The sequence below is a fragment of the Pinus tabuliformis genome, chromosome 5_2 (genome assembly GCF_031772625.1).
Source record: "Pinus tabuliformis cultivar Carrire ecotype Pingquan chromosome 5_2, CPIR1, whole genome shotgun sequence".
Lineage (NCBI taxonomy): Eukaryota > Viridiplantae > Streptophyta > Pinopsida > Pinales > Pinaceae > Pinus > Pinus tabuliformis.
In genome coordinates, this window is record NC_142306.1 from 616,629,197 (window position 1) to 616,646,887 (window position 17,691).

The 17,691-nt window shown below is 36.4% G+C and overlaps 1 protein-coding gene across 2 annotated transcripts in view; it reads right to left on the reverse strand.

Annotated features, from left to right (window-relative positions):
• Positions 1-335: 335 nt before the first annotated feature.
• Positions 336-17,691, reverse strand: part of LOC149160533 (uncharacterized) — a 327,418-nt gene continuing 310,062 nt past the window's right edge. For both annotated transcript variants that reach the window (XM_089435021.1, XM_089435020.1), the window contains 4 exons: positions 1,547-1,617; positions 1,064-1,163; positions 834-926; positions 336-752 (listed from right to left, as the gene is read on the reverse strand). In XM_089435021.1, the coding sequence (XP_089291147.1) occupies positions 687-752; positions 834-926; positions 1,064-1,163; positions 1,547-1,617 (330 nt within the window). In that variant the 3' untranslated portion in view covers positions 336-686. The remainder of the gene's footprint in view (positions 753-833; positions 927-1,063; positions 1,164-1,546; positions 1,618-17,691) is intronic.

Sequence of the window (17,691 nt, forward strand, 5' to 3'; positions counted from 1 at the left end):
TAAGAATATCGGGATAAAGGGGTATACACCAGCATTCTTCGCCAGGTATCTACTGTAAGAAATTATCCAAGTTTGGCGGTAATTATATGAAACATTAATTATTATTTTTTTGAAGGTGCCATGCTTACTTGAGTTTAATGCTGCTAATACATATCTCTACATATGTACCTGTAAAACTTTGCAAACCCTGAGGACAGAAAACATAGGATGGCTTCGTGAATTGTGTACGCAAGTGTACTCTCGTATAGAGGTTTTACTGCAGGTCTGATAGTCCATAATTTGTAAGGAAGCTCTGCGATTTCCAAAGAGAAAAAGAGGTATGAAACAGACCTTCAGTTTAATAATCGATGAGAAATTTGCCCATCTGTTACCAAGATTGGAAGTTTTGAGCATTAAAACTGACTACAAATCACTCAATTTAAACATTCATCTTTGTCAGCACTTTTATGTAACTTCAAACCCAAATCCTCAAGAGTGACACTATTTTCCGTATTCCAACTCAGTCATCTTTCAGCAAACTGGATGAATTTCTTTACTTGTTCAAGATTCCAAGCAGTGCGTCTTTGGAAGGCATAACTTCAGTAAATATATATATAGTGCAAATGCTGAACAAGTGTTTTAGTACCGACAAAGAACCGGTGGAGGAACAGTGATTGACATTTAATTATTGTCAGATCCTATCCCAGTTATGAACCAAAGTGCGCATTCATGCTCCGACATATCTCTTTGAGAGGTGCATTATAGTCTCTCAACTGCAAGAAAAAGACATTAAAATAAATATTACATTGATTGGAAATCTCTAGAAAAGATTAGACGAAGAAGATACAACTTACCCTTCTAAGGGCACTATCAGCATGAGATACATCATCTCTTGCACTGCGCAATAATTCTATGCGTTTTTTGTCTATCTGGTTTTGTTCTTGCAACTATAATACTCCAAACATTCAAAATAACAGCCATTAGATGAAAGAGATCGATTTTATTTTCGGTAAAATAAGGAGTAAATACTTAAGCTTCGTGCCTTTATCTCATTAGCATTCAAGCAAGCTGCAAGCCAGTTTACCTTCTCTAACATACTCTTCAAGTAGTGTATCTCACTGAGTTTTCTCCTCGCCAACTCTTGTTTGACATCATTTACTGAAGTCTTGTATGCTTCAGTGCCCCTGGATCAACAATTCTCTCTAATTAATGAAACAACAAGGCTTCAATTACCATCACAATAGTCCTAAATACTAAATTTTTATACAAATATATAGCAAATGCCCACTAAATGAGAATAACCTCACTTCACAAGCCCTACTGGATGGCACTAATTATCTGTAGAAGCATTATGTCAAATGGCGTTTAAGAATAACACACAAAGTAAGACACAAGTAAAAACAACATTTACAATACTATCTAATGTCTATCACGATTCATCTTTTTTCGCTGTAGGAAAATTTTAATAAAAATCTGGCAACATAGCTAAATGTATTAAGGTATAATACATCAAGCAACTAGAAAATTACAAAATTCTTGAAAAGGAAACTGCAAGATTTTTACATACTTCTCTTCGTGCAAAACATCCAAATTCTGATTTTCAATCAACTGCTCTATAGTGCCCAGTGCAGTCATCACCTATATATACACAAATACAACCCATTATAGATGCACCTTAAAAGACTGCCAGCATTCTATTTTATTACATAAGTGGAAAATTTTCTTTAATAATTGAAGTACTAACTTTCAACACAAAACAAACTGCACAGTTGCCAAATAACTCGAAAGATGTTTGATCTAGAAGCCGGATAACCTTATATGATCCCTGGGCGCTAAAAAATAACATTCTAATCTTTTACCTTATATGATCCCTGGGCACTAAAAAATAACATTCTAATCTTTTCTTTTTTTAATGTATTTTTCTTTTATTTTTTAATTTTTTTCTTAAACTATGTTTCTTTTGGAAATAGGTTTTTTTGGTATTTTTTTTTAATTCTCATCATTTATAAAGTTAATTATGTGTTTCTCTTGTCATTATATATATATATATTTGCCATGTTTTTTATTTTTATATTTTAATATATATTTTTATTTACTTATTATTTTTTTGTGTGTTTTGTTTGTGTTTTATTTGTGTTTTCTTGTTTTTTTATGTTTTAATATATATTTTTATTTTTGTTATTATTTTTTAAACTTTGTGGGTTTTTTTTTAATGTTTTAATTTTTATTTTCTTTTGTATTTTTCATTTACATTTATTTATTATTTTATTTTTTCCTGCAAGGTCCGTGTCAATCATCGACTAACAACCCGATATCATTATGTGTCAATTTGATAATTGATTTTAAAGTTTTCGTTATAGGGGATCTAGTCTGACCCCACAATGTGTAAATTTCATGGTTGGTCTTTAAGCTTTTATTACAATGGGTTAGTTCGCCTACACTACGTGTCATCATCTACACTACATGTCAAATTGATGGTTGATTTTTAAATTTTTGGTGCAATGTGTCAAGTTGTGTTAGGCTAAGATTTTAATATTATTATACTTTTAGCATTTGAAAAAAAAATACTCTTAATATAATGACTCTTTCATTCAGTGATTCATTTTTTAAAGTTTTTTTAGTCATAGAAAATTTACATAATGTCATGGTTGAAATATGTTGAAAACTTAAGATTTTTTGTAATCATGATCTTTGGTTTTAATTCCATGGTCGAAAATTTATTGAAATTTTAAGGCTTTTCAGAGACGTGATGTTTTATCTTTAATGTCGTGACTGAAAATCATTGGAATTTTAAGGTTTTTTGGAGTCATGATATTTTATCCTTAACACCATTGCTGAAAAATGTTGAAAATTTACTTCGAAAATAAAAGATGTCATTACAACATCAACACTTTTGCTACAAAATGTTGAAAATTTACCTCGTCGAAAAAATAATAAATAAATAAATTACATTATTACAACATCAACACTTTTTTTTCAGGGTGTTTTTTGCAAAAATTGGCTTTATTGGCTTTTACTGTCATTTTTAAAAAAAGTTGAAAATTTACCTAAAAACAAAAAACATTATTCCAGCATCAACGTTTTTTGTTTTCAGACTGTTTTTCATTTTTTCTGGGCATTTTTGGCTAGAGTTCTCGTTTTGAATTTACAGTGCTCATTTCATAGTTTACATTGTTTTGTATCCATGTGTCCTACAGGTCACATGTCCCCATGTCAAGTGACTTTAGTTCTAATTGATACATCTTCATGCAACTTGAATGGTTTGCATCTATTCACCTCCTAATGCTAGCATGTACGACAACACCCTTAACAAAGAAATGGTGGTAAAATACTACACCACCAAAAGATGAGTCATTTGCATTCACCCATATTTATGTATACCTCAATCATATATCAAACCCACAAGAGAATATAATCTCCATACCATATATGGTTCCTTTATCTCAAAGACACTCAAAACATTCCTATGCTAACCCGCACCACAACACCCTTAGTGAAAAATGGTAGTAAAACACCACAATACCAAAAGATAAATTATTTGCATTTACCCATCTCTATGTATACCACAATCATATATCAAACCAGCAATGGAATCTAATCCCAATAGTATATATGGTGCCTTTATCTCGAAAACACTCTTGTAAAACCTCTCCTCGGCACAAAAATTGGGACTACACTACACCCGTTGGGATTGCAATGCCTTGCTATGGTTAGGATTGCAGTGCCTTGATATGATTAGAAACTGACATGATGTTTACATTTTTGTTATGGGATTGCAATGCCTTGCTATGGTTAGGATTGCAGTGCCTTGATATGATTAGAAACTGACATGATGTTTACATTTTTGTTATGCTACCCTTGGAGCATTTGATGTTCCATTTATGACTATGATGATGTTTTGCTACAAATTATTTATGTCATAATGTTAATTTAACCAATTATGATGCACATGGTTTTTAATGATTGATGATGTTTATTTGTTCATCACCTAGTTTCAATACCCACAATAACTAGGAGCAGATGACAAAAGCAACCAAAAAGTTGTAAGACACTTATGATTGGTGTGTATAATTATGGGAAATGCAAATTATAGGAGTGGTATCGAGTTATTTGTTCATAAGATCACCATTGACAATAGTCAAATGTCAAGAGTAATGTAAATGATTGGAACATTGTTGTGAATAATACTCTTATGAAATGGAACCTCTTGCTCAAGTCTAGTGTTTTAACCTAAATCGACTTCAATATATCTAAGTGAGGGTTAAATTAAAAGTAGGTTGTTTGAGTAAAAGACATTTTTGGGGTTCCTTTCCCCAAGAGCTATTGATATGACCATGGGAACAATCTATCATGAGACCTAGCCTCATGACCTAACCCTAACTTCATCTAAAGCTTTTTAAGAGAGGTGAATAGCTCCTTTTTTGGGGAGGTTTGAACTATTTTGTGGAGTGAAGTGTGCTACCAAATTTTGAATAATTGTTGGGTTAGGCTTTTGCGTTCGGTATTATGTACTTTGACCCAAACCCTCTTGTGGACAACCTTGGAGAGGGAAGGTTTCACTAAAATAGAGTGTCAATTTGGTTGCCTAATGTGTTTTTCATTAGTTTTTCTCATTGGCAGGTAGATAAGGTTGGGAAGCATTGCAGGTTGCACATCAAAGAGACTACAATGTAGCCTACAAGGCAGAGGCACTGTTCTATATTCCCAGTTGCATGTACGAGTACCACTATTGTAAGTGAACATCATGGCCAAAGTCCACTTTTGAAAGGTAGGCCAAAGAAGTGCAGTAAGGAATTCTAAAGAAATTTGGGGACAAAATGTAAAACACCCTACAAGTATAACTAGGGTGACTCATGTAGTCTAGTATTTCTAATAAAATATTTTAATCTTGGTATAAAAAAATTTCAACTAAAGCCAATTGTTTCTCAATGAACTTTCAACTTTGGATAGTATCTCCAAATTTGGTTAATGAGTTACAACAACCACACAAATGGCATCAACTTTATCAATAGCTTTAAGGATTTGCTCTACCACAGTTACGAAGGGTTGCTAAGTTCAAAAACAAAGGAAGGATTGTATATCTATGATAGGATTTCATTCTACAGTGAAAATGTCCTTCCTTGCTATGTCTATGTTTAGTGTATGTTGTGAATGGTCTCACATGGATACAAAGGTGGTTTATGAGGCATTACCATCGCCAAAAATTGTGCCCATATGAAACCTACCTTTGGGATGCAAGTCCTTGAATTGATGTGATAACATTGTTAGTGAAGGTGCCTCAGATAATGTTCTATAGCAGCAAATTTGGGCACCTATTCAACAGCACTATATTATGTCCTGTAGAAACGAGGGTGTGTCACAATTATCAATCTCCCTAAATCCAAACTGCGACAGGATTCGGGCCATCAACCTTTCATATCACTTTCCTCTGTCAACAAAGGCACTATATTGAGCCAATACAAGAAGAGCTCAACATAGATTCTTTTCGTCGTGAAAGTGATCTTCATCGTCATATGAACATTGGGTTATTCTTTTGTACTGCTACCTTTCCACCCAAAGATGATATGGACATCTTGACCACATAATCTTCCAAGGATCATTCAAAACAAACAGTTGTAGATGTACTTGCCTCAACTACCATTTTGCATTTCTGCAACATTCTTCTAGGTAGCAAATGTTGAAATGTGTAACTAGGTTCGGTCTTCATAATGTCTATTGTAATCATGATTTTATATACTTGATATTAAAGAAAAAAAGAAAATTTATTATTGTCATTCTTGATGCATGGGTTTCATGCTCAAGATAAATTTATTTGTAGGTCAAGCACCCATTGAGTGCTTCTAGGTTTGTCATCGAATTATGAAGTCAAAAGAGTCATTATCATACATGTAAGACCCCTTTGGGCATGTTGTATCTTGTAAAGACAAAAGTGTCATAAAGACCCTCCAAGACCTTGTCAAACAAATTGGCCTACATGAAGGATCAAATTGGCCTCATGGACAGCGATTCGACCTCCTAAGAAGCCTATATATAAGGAAACCTCGACTAAATTTGGAGGGACATTCATTCAAGCAAGAAAGAAGTTCGATCTCCTCAATAAAGAAGCTGGAAAACAAGGAAAAAAGGATGAAAATCAAGGAAAAGAAGAAGAGAAGCAAGATCGAAGTTTTGGACCTCTCTCTCTCTCTCATGTTAGGGTTTCTCAAGTAGCTGCTAGACCAAAATTGCAAAAGTTGTTGGGAAAGTCGAAGTTGCAGAAGAAACTGTTGGGTAAGTCGAAGTTGTAGAAGTAGTTGTTGGGGAAGTCAAAGTTGTTGCTAGGTCAAAGTTGTTGGAGATTGTTGGGTCGAAGTTGTTGGGCCAATGTTGTTAGAAGTTGTTGGATCGAAATTGTGGTAAGATGCTAGGTCAAAGTAGCTGGAAAGAAAATTTCATCGAAAATGAGAAGTTTGACTTGGTCTTGGAGGGGTCTTTGACAAGGTCTTAGGTCTTGGAATTCGTCATTTGAAGTTGTACAAAAAGAGAAGAATTCTTGTGGGTTTTCCTCTCAAGAGAAGAGGTTTTGACCTTGGCTTACAGCCTACACTCTATGTCCTCTTGTTTCATTGATCTTTATTGTTTGGTAGTTGTTTGATGATAGAAAACACAATAATAATCAAGTTGAAGAAGAAGTTAATCAAGTTAAGTAAAACGAAATCACAAGCAATTATTAGTTTAAGAGAAATCACCTAATTTAGTTGCCCCTAGATTTCTCCACATATTATCAGAGCTAAGGTGACAAGACAAGAAGAGGCAGCCTGAAGATCATCCACTTGAAAGAAGGATACATAAGGGTTGAGCACAAAGAGATCATCAAGAAGGACTAATCCACACATCATCTTGAAGGAAGGAACTAAGGAACATCAAAGAGGACTACCCATCCCATCTCAAGGATCATATCATCTAGAAGGATCAACACTTTGTGGAAGAAGAAGACCTCAAAAACCCTAGCTCATTCAAAGAAGGATTCTACACTTGAAGCATTCTTGAGAAGCTCACACATTCTACAATTATCATCCAAGGAAGCAAAAAGAAGCATTGCCATCATCATCAAAGGAATCAAGACTATCTCCCTCTCTTGAAAAGGAAGCATGGTCATCTTTGAAAAAGGAATACATCTTCAAGAAAGAAAGAAATCATCAAGAAGGGATCTTCAATTATCAACATTATTAAGGGATCTTCAGTGATCAACATCATTTCCTTCAAGGTCCTTACAATTCCCTCCTTCCATCATGCTCATCATTTTCAAGGAATCATCAACAAGCACGAGTGTTGCTTTACTTTTCCATCATTCTAATCTTGCTTCCTTTATTATGTACCTGTAATATTTATTGACAAGTGCAACCAAGCAAAATATACAAAGACAAGAGCATGATGTTAATTATGTCAATCTAGGGATTTCATGGTTTCTCAAAAGTGTGCATCTAGGATTTTGGTTACAAAACCTAGATATCTCATCACCTAACCCTTATTAGGGGTTTAAGTTTCAGTGTAACCATCTAGCACTAGGGTTTTGACTTTCAATCCCTAGGTTTTATTTTAACTCCAACCCTTCGTAAGGTTTAACTATATACCCTAGATTTGAAAACCCTATATGTTTTATTTCAATTGCTAGGGTTTCTATAAGGGGAACAACCAAAAATAGAGTTTGGGATTTTCAACTTTTTTGGGATTTTCTAATCCAAATCCCATCTAGGGTTTATGAACCCTAGATACCAAAAACCTCTTACCATGCCTCTTCGCAAGGATTCTATCCTTCTTCAACTATTAATCATTCAGCAAAGGTGCTCCATGGTCCAGAAGATCATAATTTTGGTTCCTTTCTTCAAGCAGGTTAATCAAAACCATACACATTGTTTACTTTTGTAGACTCACCAACATAAACAATATCGTAGCCAAAAAGTGCTCTATTAGCTACCATGGCCAAATACTTCAATGATGCTCTATATAGTAATGTCACCATTATGAAGGTTACCATTATTTAATGCATGCTACGTTGTCACTGTAGCGCACGCTAATGCATATGTTGGCTTATCAAATTCTTGTTTTACTATAATGTGTCACAATTTCATTGTCCTATACATAAGTTCGAACCAACATAAAGGGGCTAAGTGTCATTAATTTTGAGCTCCTAAGCCACACAAAGTGTGATTCACGAAACCATTCTTCAGAATGATGATGTCGCTTTGTGAACCACTGAAAGGAGTCCAATCACTGTAATGTGATTCCAAACCACGAAGCATACAAATGATTGTTAAATCATCATTATAATGAGTCCTGTAGAATGCGAGCTCTTTGTAACGCCCCATCTCGATTCACAAGTAGCATAGCAATATTAGCATGTATATGATAGCTACATATGCATGCATCGCATCTATCGCACTAGTGTACATATTAGCTCATATTGGAAAATGTCTAAGCATAGAGTAATGAATTAATTATTGAAGTACTAAGTAAATGCCTAACTCATCAGAATATAATGAATAAGTGTGGTACTTGATATGTATACCACCATTATAATATAGAGTTAATACCAAATTTAAATACCTAATTATCAAAAGTAATAAATGCATTAAGCTTAGGACTTTATAATATCATCCAATGGGTATTCTAAAGTAATACTTCAATTAATAAAGTTTATTAACTAATATAAATTTGATAATAATAAACCTTATTAATTAGTATATTCATTAACTAATGTAAATGTGACATTAATAAGTATATTAATGATTATACCTTGGTTAAAATGCATTGAGACAAAACTTCATTTAAATCCTTTTTTAAAGGTTAGTCATTATCATGCCAGCAAGAGGCAGTGGTGGAATTTAATAACTAATTTCAATAAAGGTGGCGGGAAAGTTTTCAGAAAGAGACTTTGAGATGGTGGATATGGGGAGGATATAAGGAGACAGAGGAGGATATGAAAGGGGAGTTTCCTTTTGGTCTTTTAGAAGAAGCGTAGACTCATGAAGCCATACAAAGAAGTAATAGTCAGACAGAATTTGTGGAGAGAAACTTGATAATTGAGTAATTGTTCTTGGAGATTTGGGCATGGGGGCCAAAAGACCTCAATTACAAAGTCTTCTAGATCTGGGAACCAAATAGGTTAATCCCAGATAGGCTGGGAGGAAAAGGTCAATTTGGTAACAAGAGCGGGAGCAAAGACAGTTCAAAATCACCTTCAAACATGATTTTCAAGTAAGTATTTGCAATTATATTGTTAAAATTTAGATTGTTTGGTTAATTCCTAAATTTAGGGAATGCAATTTTCATTTCTGGTTAATTTGTATAATTAGGGCATTTCACTCTTGAGCTACAAATTTCTGAACGAATCGAAAAGATCAAGCCATCGTAATAATGTTACCATAGGTGAACCTTAGTAACATATTGCAAGCCATACACATGAGTCATATGTCATATATTCTTAAAATTGTTCGATACTATTCAGAGATCACACACACCCTTTACCACTACAGACCATTATAATTCGATGTCTTTGCTTCTCTGTATTTTGTGCGACGTTGTTAGTGCAATTCCACTATATCGTCACTCAGGAAATACTGTGATGTCAAGATGTTACTTTGTGAGATTCAAAAGCTACGAGACCATGTCATGTGAACCAAAGTGTTTAGCCACATTTATGCAAATCGATCAGGGTGTCTTGTAATACAATTACCTACAAATCATTTTGAACTGAAATATGAGTCATATTTGACTAGAGAAAGCCATCCTTAACAAGCCAGGAATAGATTCACCACAAGGATGCAAACCTCTACTCAATTTAATGTAATTGAGCCTCTTTAACGCCGACATAAAGTGAGTTCATGCCACAATGTGAATGCCACAAAGCTATGCTAGCCATAGTTTATAAAAATCAATCCTTCAATCGTAATTGATCCACCGATGCGATGTCACGGTATATATATGAAGCCAAGTATGCGAGCCTCTAAATTTTTTCCAGACAATGCCTTACGAACCATTTAGAGTTACCACAAAGATTCAATTGTCTGAGTCGTAGCTTTAATATGATCAAAGAATGTGATCCACAGAACCACTTATATGCGAGTTGATATAGTGATCCTTAGCTTCAGATATGTCAATTGGTGATCTTGAGACCTCTTTCTTTCAACCAAAGCTCTGATAACATGTTGGAAATCGGGAGGTTTACATATTATCATTAGATTTCCATTACATGATAATTTCTTGAGAGTTTGTTAGCACTTTTATTATCATGTTTTCTTTCTTCATCAAGCAATTACCTAAAACCATGAAGATCACAAAAACCAATAGAACACAAGATATAGGCTCCAAGCCAAGGGAAAGACCCCTCCAAGGGGAAACCCAGAAAATTCTCTTTGTATAGAATCAGATCAAATGAGATATCCAAGACCCACAACCACAAAAAAATTCCACCTCTAGACGACAAGCCAAGCCTTCCTTTTCTTTAGCAAATCCATCAGCAAGAGACCAACAAAAAGAGATGTACCAAGACAAATCTTCCACAAACCCTAGCTCAAAAGAGAACTTCTTATCTTCAAACTTCGGCCCTCCACTTCTCTTTGTCCTTTCTATGATATTTCAGACCACAAATCCTTGAAAGTGTGTGTCCAAATGAGTTCCATCTACCCTCTATATATATAGTTTATAGGGGGTATGAATAGGCATGTCCATTGGGGAAAGGTCGACTTACCATGTAGGCCGGCTTGGCATCTAGAGGAAATTTCATCCCAAAAAATACATTTAATTTTTTTTCTTTTTCTTTTACAATAGATCCAAAATAGGACTTTGACTCTTTGACTCAAAACCTAGAAGCACAAACAACATGCTTTTTACATAAAATACTTAATGGTACAAATTATGAGGATCGGACTTAGTTACATTCTCCAACATAGGCACCCGTTTATTTTTATGTATTTTCATTTTTCCAGTGCGAGTCTACTCAAAAGAAAGCAAAGTGGATGCTATTGAATGTGGACTTAGTTCCTTATCCAACAGATGCCTACACTTGACATTTCAATAAACCCATAATTAAATAAGCTAAAAATACAAATAAAAAAATAGTTTACTTATTTTCCCTCCAAAAATATTTATCCATGAAAGAAACATGTTTTTTTAAGTATTTTCAATATTTTGGCGTGGGTCTTGTTACCCACCATTTTGTGGATGATACCCCTAGGAGAAAAAATTTCTCCAAGATGGTCCTCAATCAGCAGCCCACCGCCTCTTGCAGCCACCAACTAGCTCGTTGTGCCATTTTCTTTGCCACCTGAGCCAGTCATGTGGTTCCTCACCCATATGTCATGAATCATGATCGTATGTTTGAAGGTGGGCCTCCCGAACCTAAAGGTATGCCTTGTCATTTGGTAATTGAGTATTGTAGTTTGCGCATCATGAACACTTTTGGGCATGGATTAATGGGGGGATTCGGCAAAAAAAATAGGCTAGGTCTTTGCTCTTGTCTCGTAGACCCCATTTGTATATTAACCTTGGATTCTAGTCCCGTGGGATCTCTTTTACTGACCATTTGCCTTTAGGGATGATATTACATGGGAAACCCTAATTTTGGTTGTGTGGTCCCACTCCCTCATCCACGTATATTGCCCCCTTTCCATTGACTATAACCTCATTCATCATTTCTCCCACCTGGGTCCACATTCCTCCACTAGGTCCACATAGGACTAGCTCTCCCCTTCCCCTTGCCCACATCTTGGGTCAGGCCTAGAATGATGCCCTGGAGGTTGATGCAGCTAAAAAGAAAAGTAAAAGCATAATTGGCCACATTCAACAGGAAAATGTACCACAAAATGCAAAAGATGGTCGGGACAAACACATTTAGCACGTGGCCAAAAGCCAATACATGAGCTCTACCCCATCATCATGGTCATCACCCTGGTTCTTACAGGTTCTATGAGCCTCCTTCATCATATAGGAACCCATGATTGTCCCAACCCTGGTGCAAAATGAACCGCCCTATCTTAAAAGGGGGTATCCACTACTATATCTCACACATCATGCTCTTACCCCTTGAGCCCTGAGCAGCCAATTAAAGAAAAATCATACAAAGGAAAAAGGCATATAAAGAGGGGTGGAAAAATCAAGGTCGAGGAACCTTATGTACCACAATCGTTCCTTCCTATACATTATATACCCAGGTGTGGGCTTCCCTTCTGCTAGCTACCCTTGTACCCCCCAGCATGTGGCCTAGGGCTGCCCCTTCTTATTCCCTACTCTATTCATCTATTTATCACATGACACCACCTTTTAAAGGATGTACATTGGACATATTGTCCCCTTTAATAGAAACCACCTAATGGGATACTTAGTTAACCCCATTTGGAGTTTGGAGCAGTGAAACAGGGATCGGCAATTTTGCCGATTAATCGCGATTCCCACTCAGCTCGGCCACGAAACGATCAGAGTCGAATCTTCCCGAGTCAAATCGCATTGACCGAGTTTGACTCGTGGTCAACGCGATTTTGACTCACGCGTCTGCCGATTATTCGGACTCTGCGTTTTTTTTTTCCGAGTCCCACCAAATTTTTGGGTTTCGGTTTATCGGGTTCTGGGTTTCTGTTTGTGGCATTTATCACTTTATCGTGCTATTTCATGATTCATACTCCCGCGTCCATACTCCCGCATCCAGCGTCCAGACACCGCACAGTCGACACCGCCGCAGAGCCTCGGAGCTGCATTCGACGCCGCATTGTTGAGAATCGATAAATCGTATACCTGCGTGAGCCTTCAGGTAACTCCTCTCTCTATATAATATATATATAATGATGAATCGTGTGCAGCCGCCAGCGTGATCAGGTGATGTGAATCGCAATACAGCAGACTCGCAGAGAAGAACAGATGCAGCTACTTTCTAATCCTGTAATATAGTAATTAAACCATGATCCTCCTTTATTTCTTCCGTCACTAATGAGCTTTGTTTTGGAGTGATACGATATTATTAATATCGATCACAATCATAAGTTTCAGACCTCTTTTGAATGAATATTGCTGCGTGTAGACTTCGGAATCCAGATAGATATTATCTCTGCCATAGAACGTCTCCATCCTCCTTTTCAACACAAGAGACATGATACATCCCTTAGCTGTGCCTTAGTTCTGATTCTAAATGGATTGAGATTTTCGGCTTCTTTTGAGGCTCTATAATATTTACAGGATCATTCTAGAATCTAAACTCGACTAACAGATCTCAAAGTTCCTTTGCTTAACTATGTTATAAAACTTTTCCTTCTTCCCTGCCTCTTGAAGTAACTTACCTCTTTATCATAGTTCTGAAACAAGTATCATCGCCCTCATTCAACATTTCAAAACAAACTTGGACCTGCTTTAGGATGCGCAACAAAATTTGTCCTTAAACTCCAAGATAATTGTCCATTATCTTGCCCAAAATTATCCTTGCAAACTTCACTAGAGATGTAGCTTCAACTAGTGTTCTTCATTGTAGCTACCATAAGACTCGATACTCTGCACCCGAGCAAATCAGACAATGAAAGTTTCTGTGCATAGTTTAACCACATATCTAGCAGTTATCAGTGTGTTCTGTTTCTGGGACAAGCAGATATTCTGGGGCATTGCATTTGCCATAGCAGCAGTTCTGCAATTTATGTATGTAATGTCAGTTATGGACAGGTATTTCTACTCTCTTGTTTGCAGGGTTTCCCTAGTTATTCAAATAAATTCTCTAGTTGAATAGAGATTTGGTTGAAATATTGACAGATTGTTACAACATTTTTTGTGTATGAATGCATCTAAAATGGCTATAAAATCAATGACTAGAAATAAGTTGGAACAAAGTTAAGAGTGCCTTCAAGAAAAGTGCCAACAATTTGTGATCTTCAAGGCTGCCACTGCAATAGTCACCGTAGGTCTTGTTTGTACAGGAACTGAATGTTTTTAGAACTTAGTGAAAATATACTTTCATAGTTTGTAACTTTGTTCAAGGATGATAAACAGTGAACACCCTATTTCAAGGTCTGTTGAGTCTAGAGTCTAGACTCTATACTATAAGTATATACTTATACTATATAGAAAGCCTGATCCATTTCCATCCAGAAACTTTTAAGAACTGAGTTATCCTTTTCTATAGTGCCACTAAAATTCAAGCCATCGCCATTGATCCTCAAGTCACACTGCCGTTGTTATGACTGTTCTCAACCAGCGAAACTTAAAAGGCAGTACTTCACTTTGGCCTTTCAGCATGACATTGCACTTTCTTGGTGTGCTTTTGTGCCAATTTTTAGAGCTTTGTTGTGCTCCATTGAATAAAACCAGGGTTCTGCTGCCTGCATGTTTTCTGGTTTTATTGAAAGGCAACATTTCTATATGTTCACTGACATCTGTCTTCATTTAATTTTTTAAATTTCTAGCATATTTTAAATTTTTGGATCATTTTTAAATTTGATTTTTTGTTGTCTTTCACAGGAGCCACAAATTAAATAGAAGCCAGACTCGAAATCTTAACAGAAGCCACAAATTAAACACAAGTTCAAAGCAACAACAATGCCGAGAGAGCGGGACTTTGCTTGGGCTTATTGTGACAAGATTCCCGGAAAATCCATGCTGCTTTGTAAATTTTGCAAAAAGGAATGTAGTGGAGGCATTTATAGATTCAAGTTCCACGTTGCACAAATACCTGGCCATGATATAGGCCTTTGTGGCAAGGTTGACGACAATGTCAAATACCAAGCAGCCTTGGCCCTTGATATGTTAGAGCAGCATAATGCCAAGAAAGCAAAGCAAAATGCTGAAATAGGAACTGTTGGAGTTGATACTTTTTCTGCCACTAGCCCCATGTCACCTCAATCTGTTGAATCCTCAATGCCGTTCCCAAGTTTTCCACACATGCCTCCAAGGCCAAGTCAAACTCAAAGCCATGCGAGTCCTTCAACTCCTTCCTTCAACACTGGAGGTGGAAACATAAACACCTTTTTTGCTCCCCGCACAAAACCCGGTTCCCAACCTACCTTGGATGGCACTGGTTGGAAAAAAAAATATCTATAGTCAGGCAAGGAAGGCCATTGCTAACTTTTGGTACTATTCTGACATACCTTTCCACTGTGCCAGAAGTCCTTATTGGCAAGCTATGATTGATGCAATTGCTGTTGCAGGTCCAGGGTTCAAAGCCCCTACATCAGAGAGCCTTAGGACAGATATGTTGTTAGAGAGTGTTGAAGATGTCATGCTTGTGCTAGCTGAGTTTCGTTCATCATGGGTAGAAACAGGGTGCACCATCATGAGTGATGGATGGACAGATCAGAGGAATAGAACTTTAATAAATTTCCTTGTATCTTGTCCCGCAGGCACAATGTTTCTCAAATCAGTGGATGCTTCAGACAAGGTTAAGACTGCCCAACTTATCTGTGAAATGATGGAGGAAGTCGTTCAAGAAGTGGGAGAAGAACATGTTGTACAAATTGTCACCGATAATGCAGCGAATTATATGGCTGCTGGTAGACTTTTTGAGATGAGGCACCCCACTATTTTTTGGACCTCTTGTGCCCATTGCATAGATTTAATGCTTGAGGACATTGGTAAGCTTCATTGGATACATGAGGTTGTGGAGAAGGCAAAATCCATAACCAAATACCTATACAACCACACTATTGTCCTAAACACTATGAGAATATACACTGAAGGTAAAGAAATTGTTCGACCTGCAGTGACTAGATTTGCAACAAATTTCATATCTTTGCAATCTGTGGTTGAGCAAAAGATAAATCTGAAGAGGATGTTCTTGGGACCTGAGTGGATGGGATCTAAACATTCCAAGACCCCTGAAAGCATCGAAATTGCTGCACTTGTGTTTAATGATGGCTTCTAGAAAGATGCCGAAGAGATTATTGCTGTGACGGAGTCCCTTGTTAGAGTTCTCAGGTACTTCAAGTCTTTTAACTTTTTCATTTTTTAAATTTCATTTCAAGCTTCTTTTTATTTACAATGTTTCATATTTCTTTAAATTTGAATGCTTGAACTTTCAGGATGGTTGATGGTGACAAACCCGCTATGGGTTACATTTATGAGGCGATGGATCTCGCAAAGGAGGCCATCAAAAGAAGATATGGGGATGATGAGACAAAGTATATGCCTCTTTGGGACATTATAGATGCACGTTGGGATAGGCAATTGCATTCCCCCTTACATGTGTTGGGTACTTCTTAAACCCACAATATTTTTATGATAAGAGCAAATTTAATGAGGATGGGGAGGTTGGCAGAGGACTTATGACATGCGTGGAAAGGTGCTTCCCTGATCCAGAACAACAAAGTCGTGTCTTTTCCCAACTACAAGATTATAGGGCACCATTTAAATTGTTTGCCTATACCAGTGCTATAAGACAAAGGTCTAAGATGTTTCCAGGTACCCAGCTTGAAGGCTTCATCAATTCATTAAATTTGTTTAAACTTTATTTTGTATGTTAAATGTTTTATTAAATTTTCTTTTCTTTTTAAGTTTTTACTATTTACTAATTTAGTACTTCTAGTCTTCTACTCACAAACCCTTACTACTTGCTAGGTCTTTGGTGGCAAAACTTTGGTAGTGATACGCTAGATTTGAAGAGATTTGCCATTCGAATCTTAAACCAAGCATGTAGTGCTTCAGGTTGTGAACACAACTGGAGCATGTTTGAGAAAATACATTCTAAGAAGCGCAACCGATTGACACAAAAACGCTTGAATGACCTTGTATTTGTCCATTACAATCTACGACTTCGCAACAAACAAATACAAGGTGAGATTTGAGAGCTTGAATTTGAAGGTTTCATAATCTAGTTCGTACTTTAAAGTTTAAAGTTCAAACTTCAAACTTCAAACTTCAAAGTGAAATTTTAATTCACATTTCAATGTCTCATGATAATGACAAGTATGGATCATTCACCAATCGACCTTGAAGAGATAGATTTGCAAGCTACAAATGCGGCAGACTGGGTTCAATTAGATGAGCCTCCTCTTTTAAGCCTTTATGACTTGGAGAACTTTGAGAGTCAAGCAAGTGATGGAGTGGAAGGAATCGCTTTTAGTTCTCACTCTTAAGAGTCTTAGACTCTTAGTTGCTGATTTTTTTCTGATTAGTATGTAGTTTTTAACTTTTTTGTAAACTTTTAGAAGCATATGCTTCTAAGGACTCAAGACTCAGTGCTTTGGATCATGTGTGGACTCATAACATATATGAGATACTCATTTATTCATGATATTTTGGACATCTATTGATATTAGGCATTGTTTGGACATGCCTTTACCCAATATTAATGAAAAATGGTTTTTTTAACTCAATATATGTGTATATTTTTATTTAATGAATTCAACGATTTTTTGCCGATTTTCCCGATCCGATTAAAACTCTTCGCTCTTTTGCCTCACCGATTTATTGCCGATTACGAGTTGGTAACATTGGTTTGGAGACATTAACACATGCCAAAGACCATTATGGAAGGGCAAGATATTATGAAGTCCCGATTTGTGATCCATGGTTTGTAAGCTCTTTTACTCAATTTCCTTGATGACTTCTTGTTCTAGAAGGCTATGGGACGCATTGGATCGTATGCAGGATTGTCAATGGTCTCCATCTTGGGTTTGGTCTCCCTATATGGGGTCCTAACCCTCCAGAAGGCTACATTGACACATGTAGGGGGTGTGTAGAGAGCCATGGGCCTACACAGTAGTA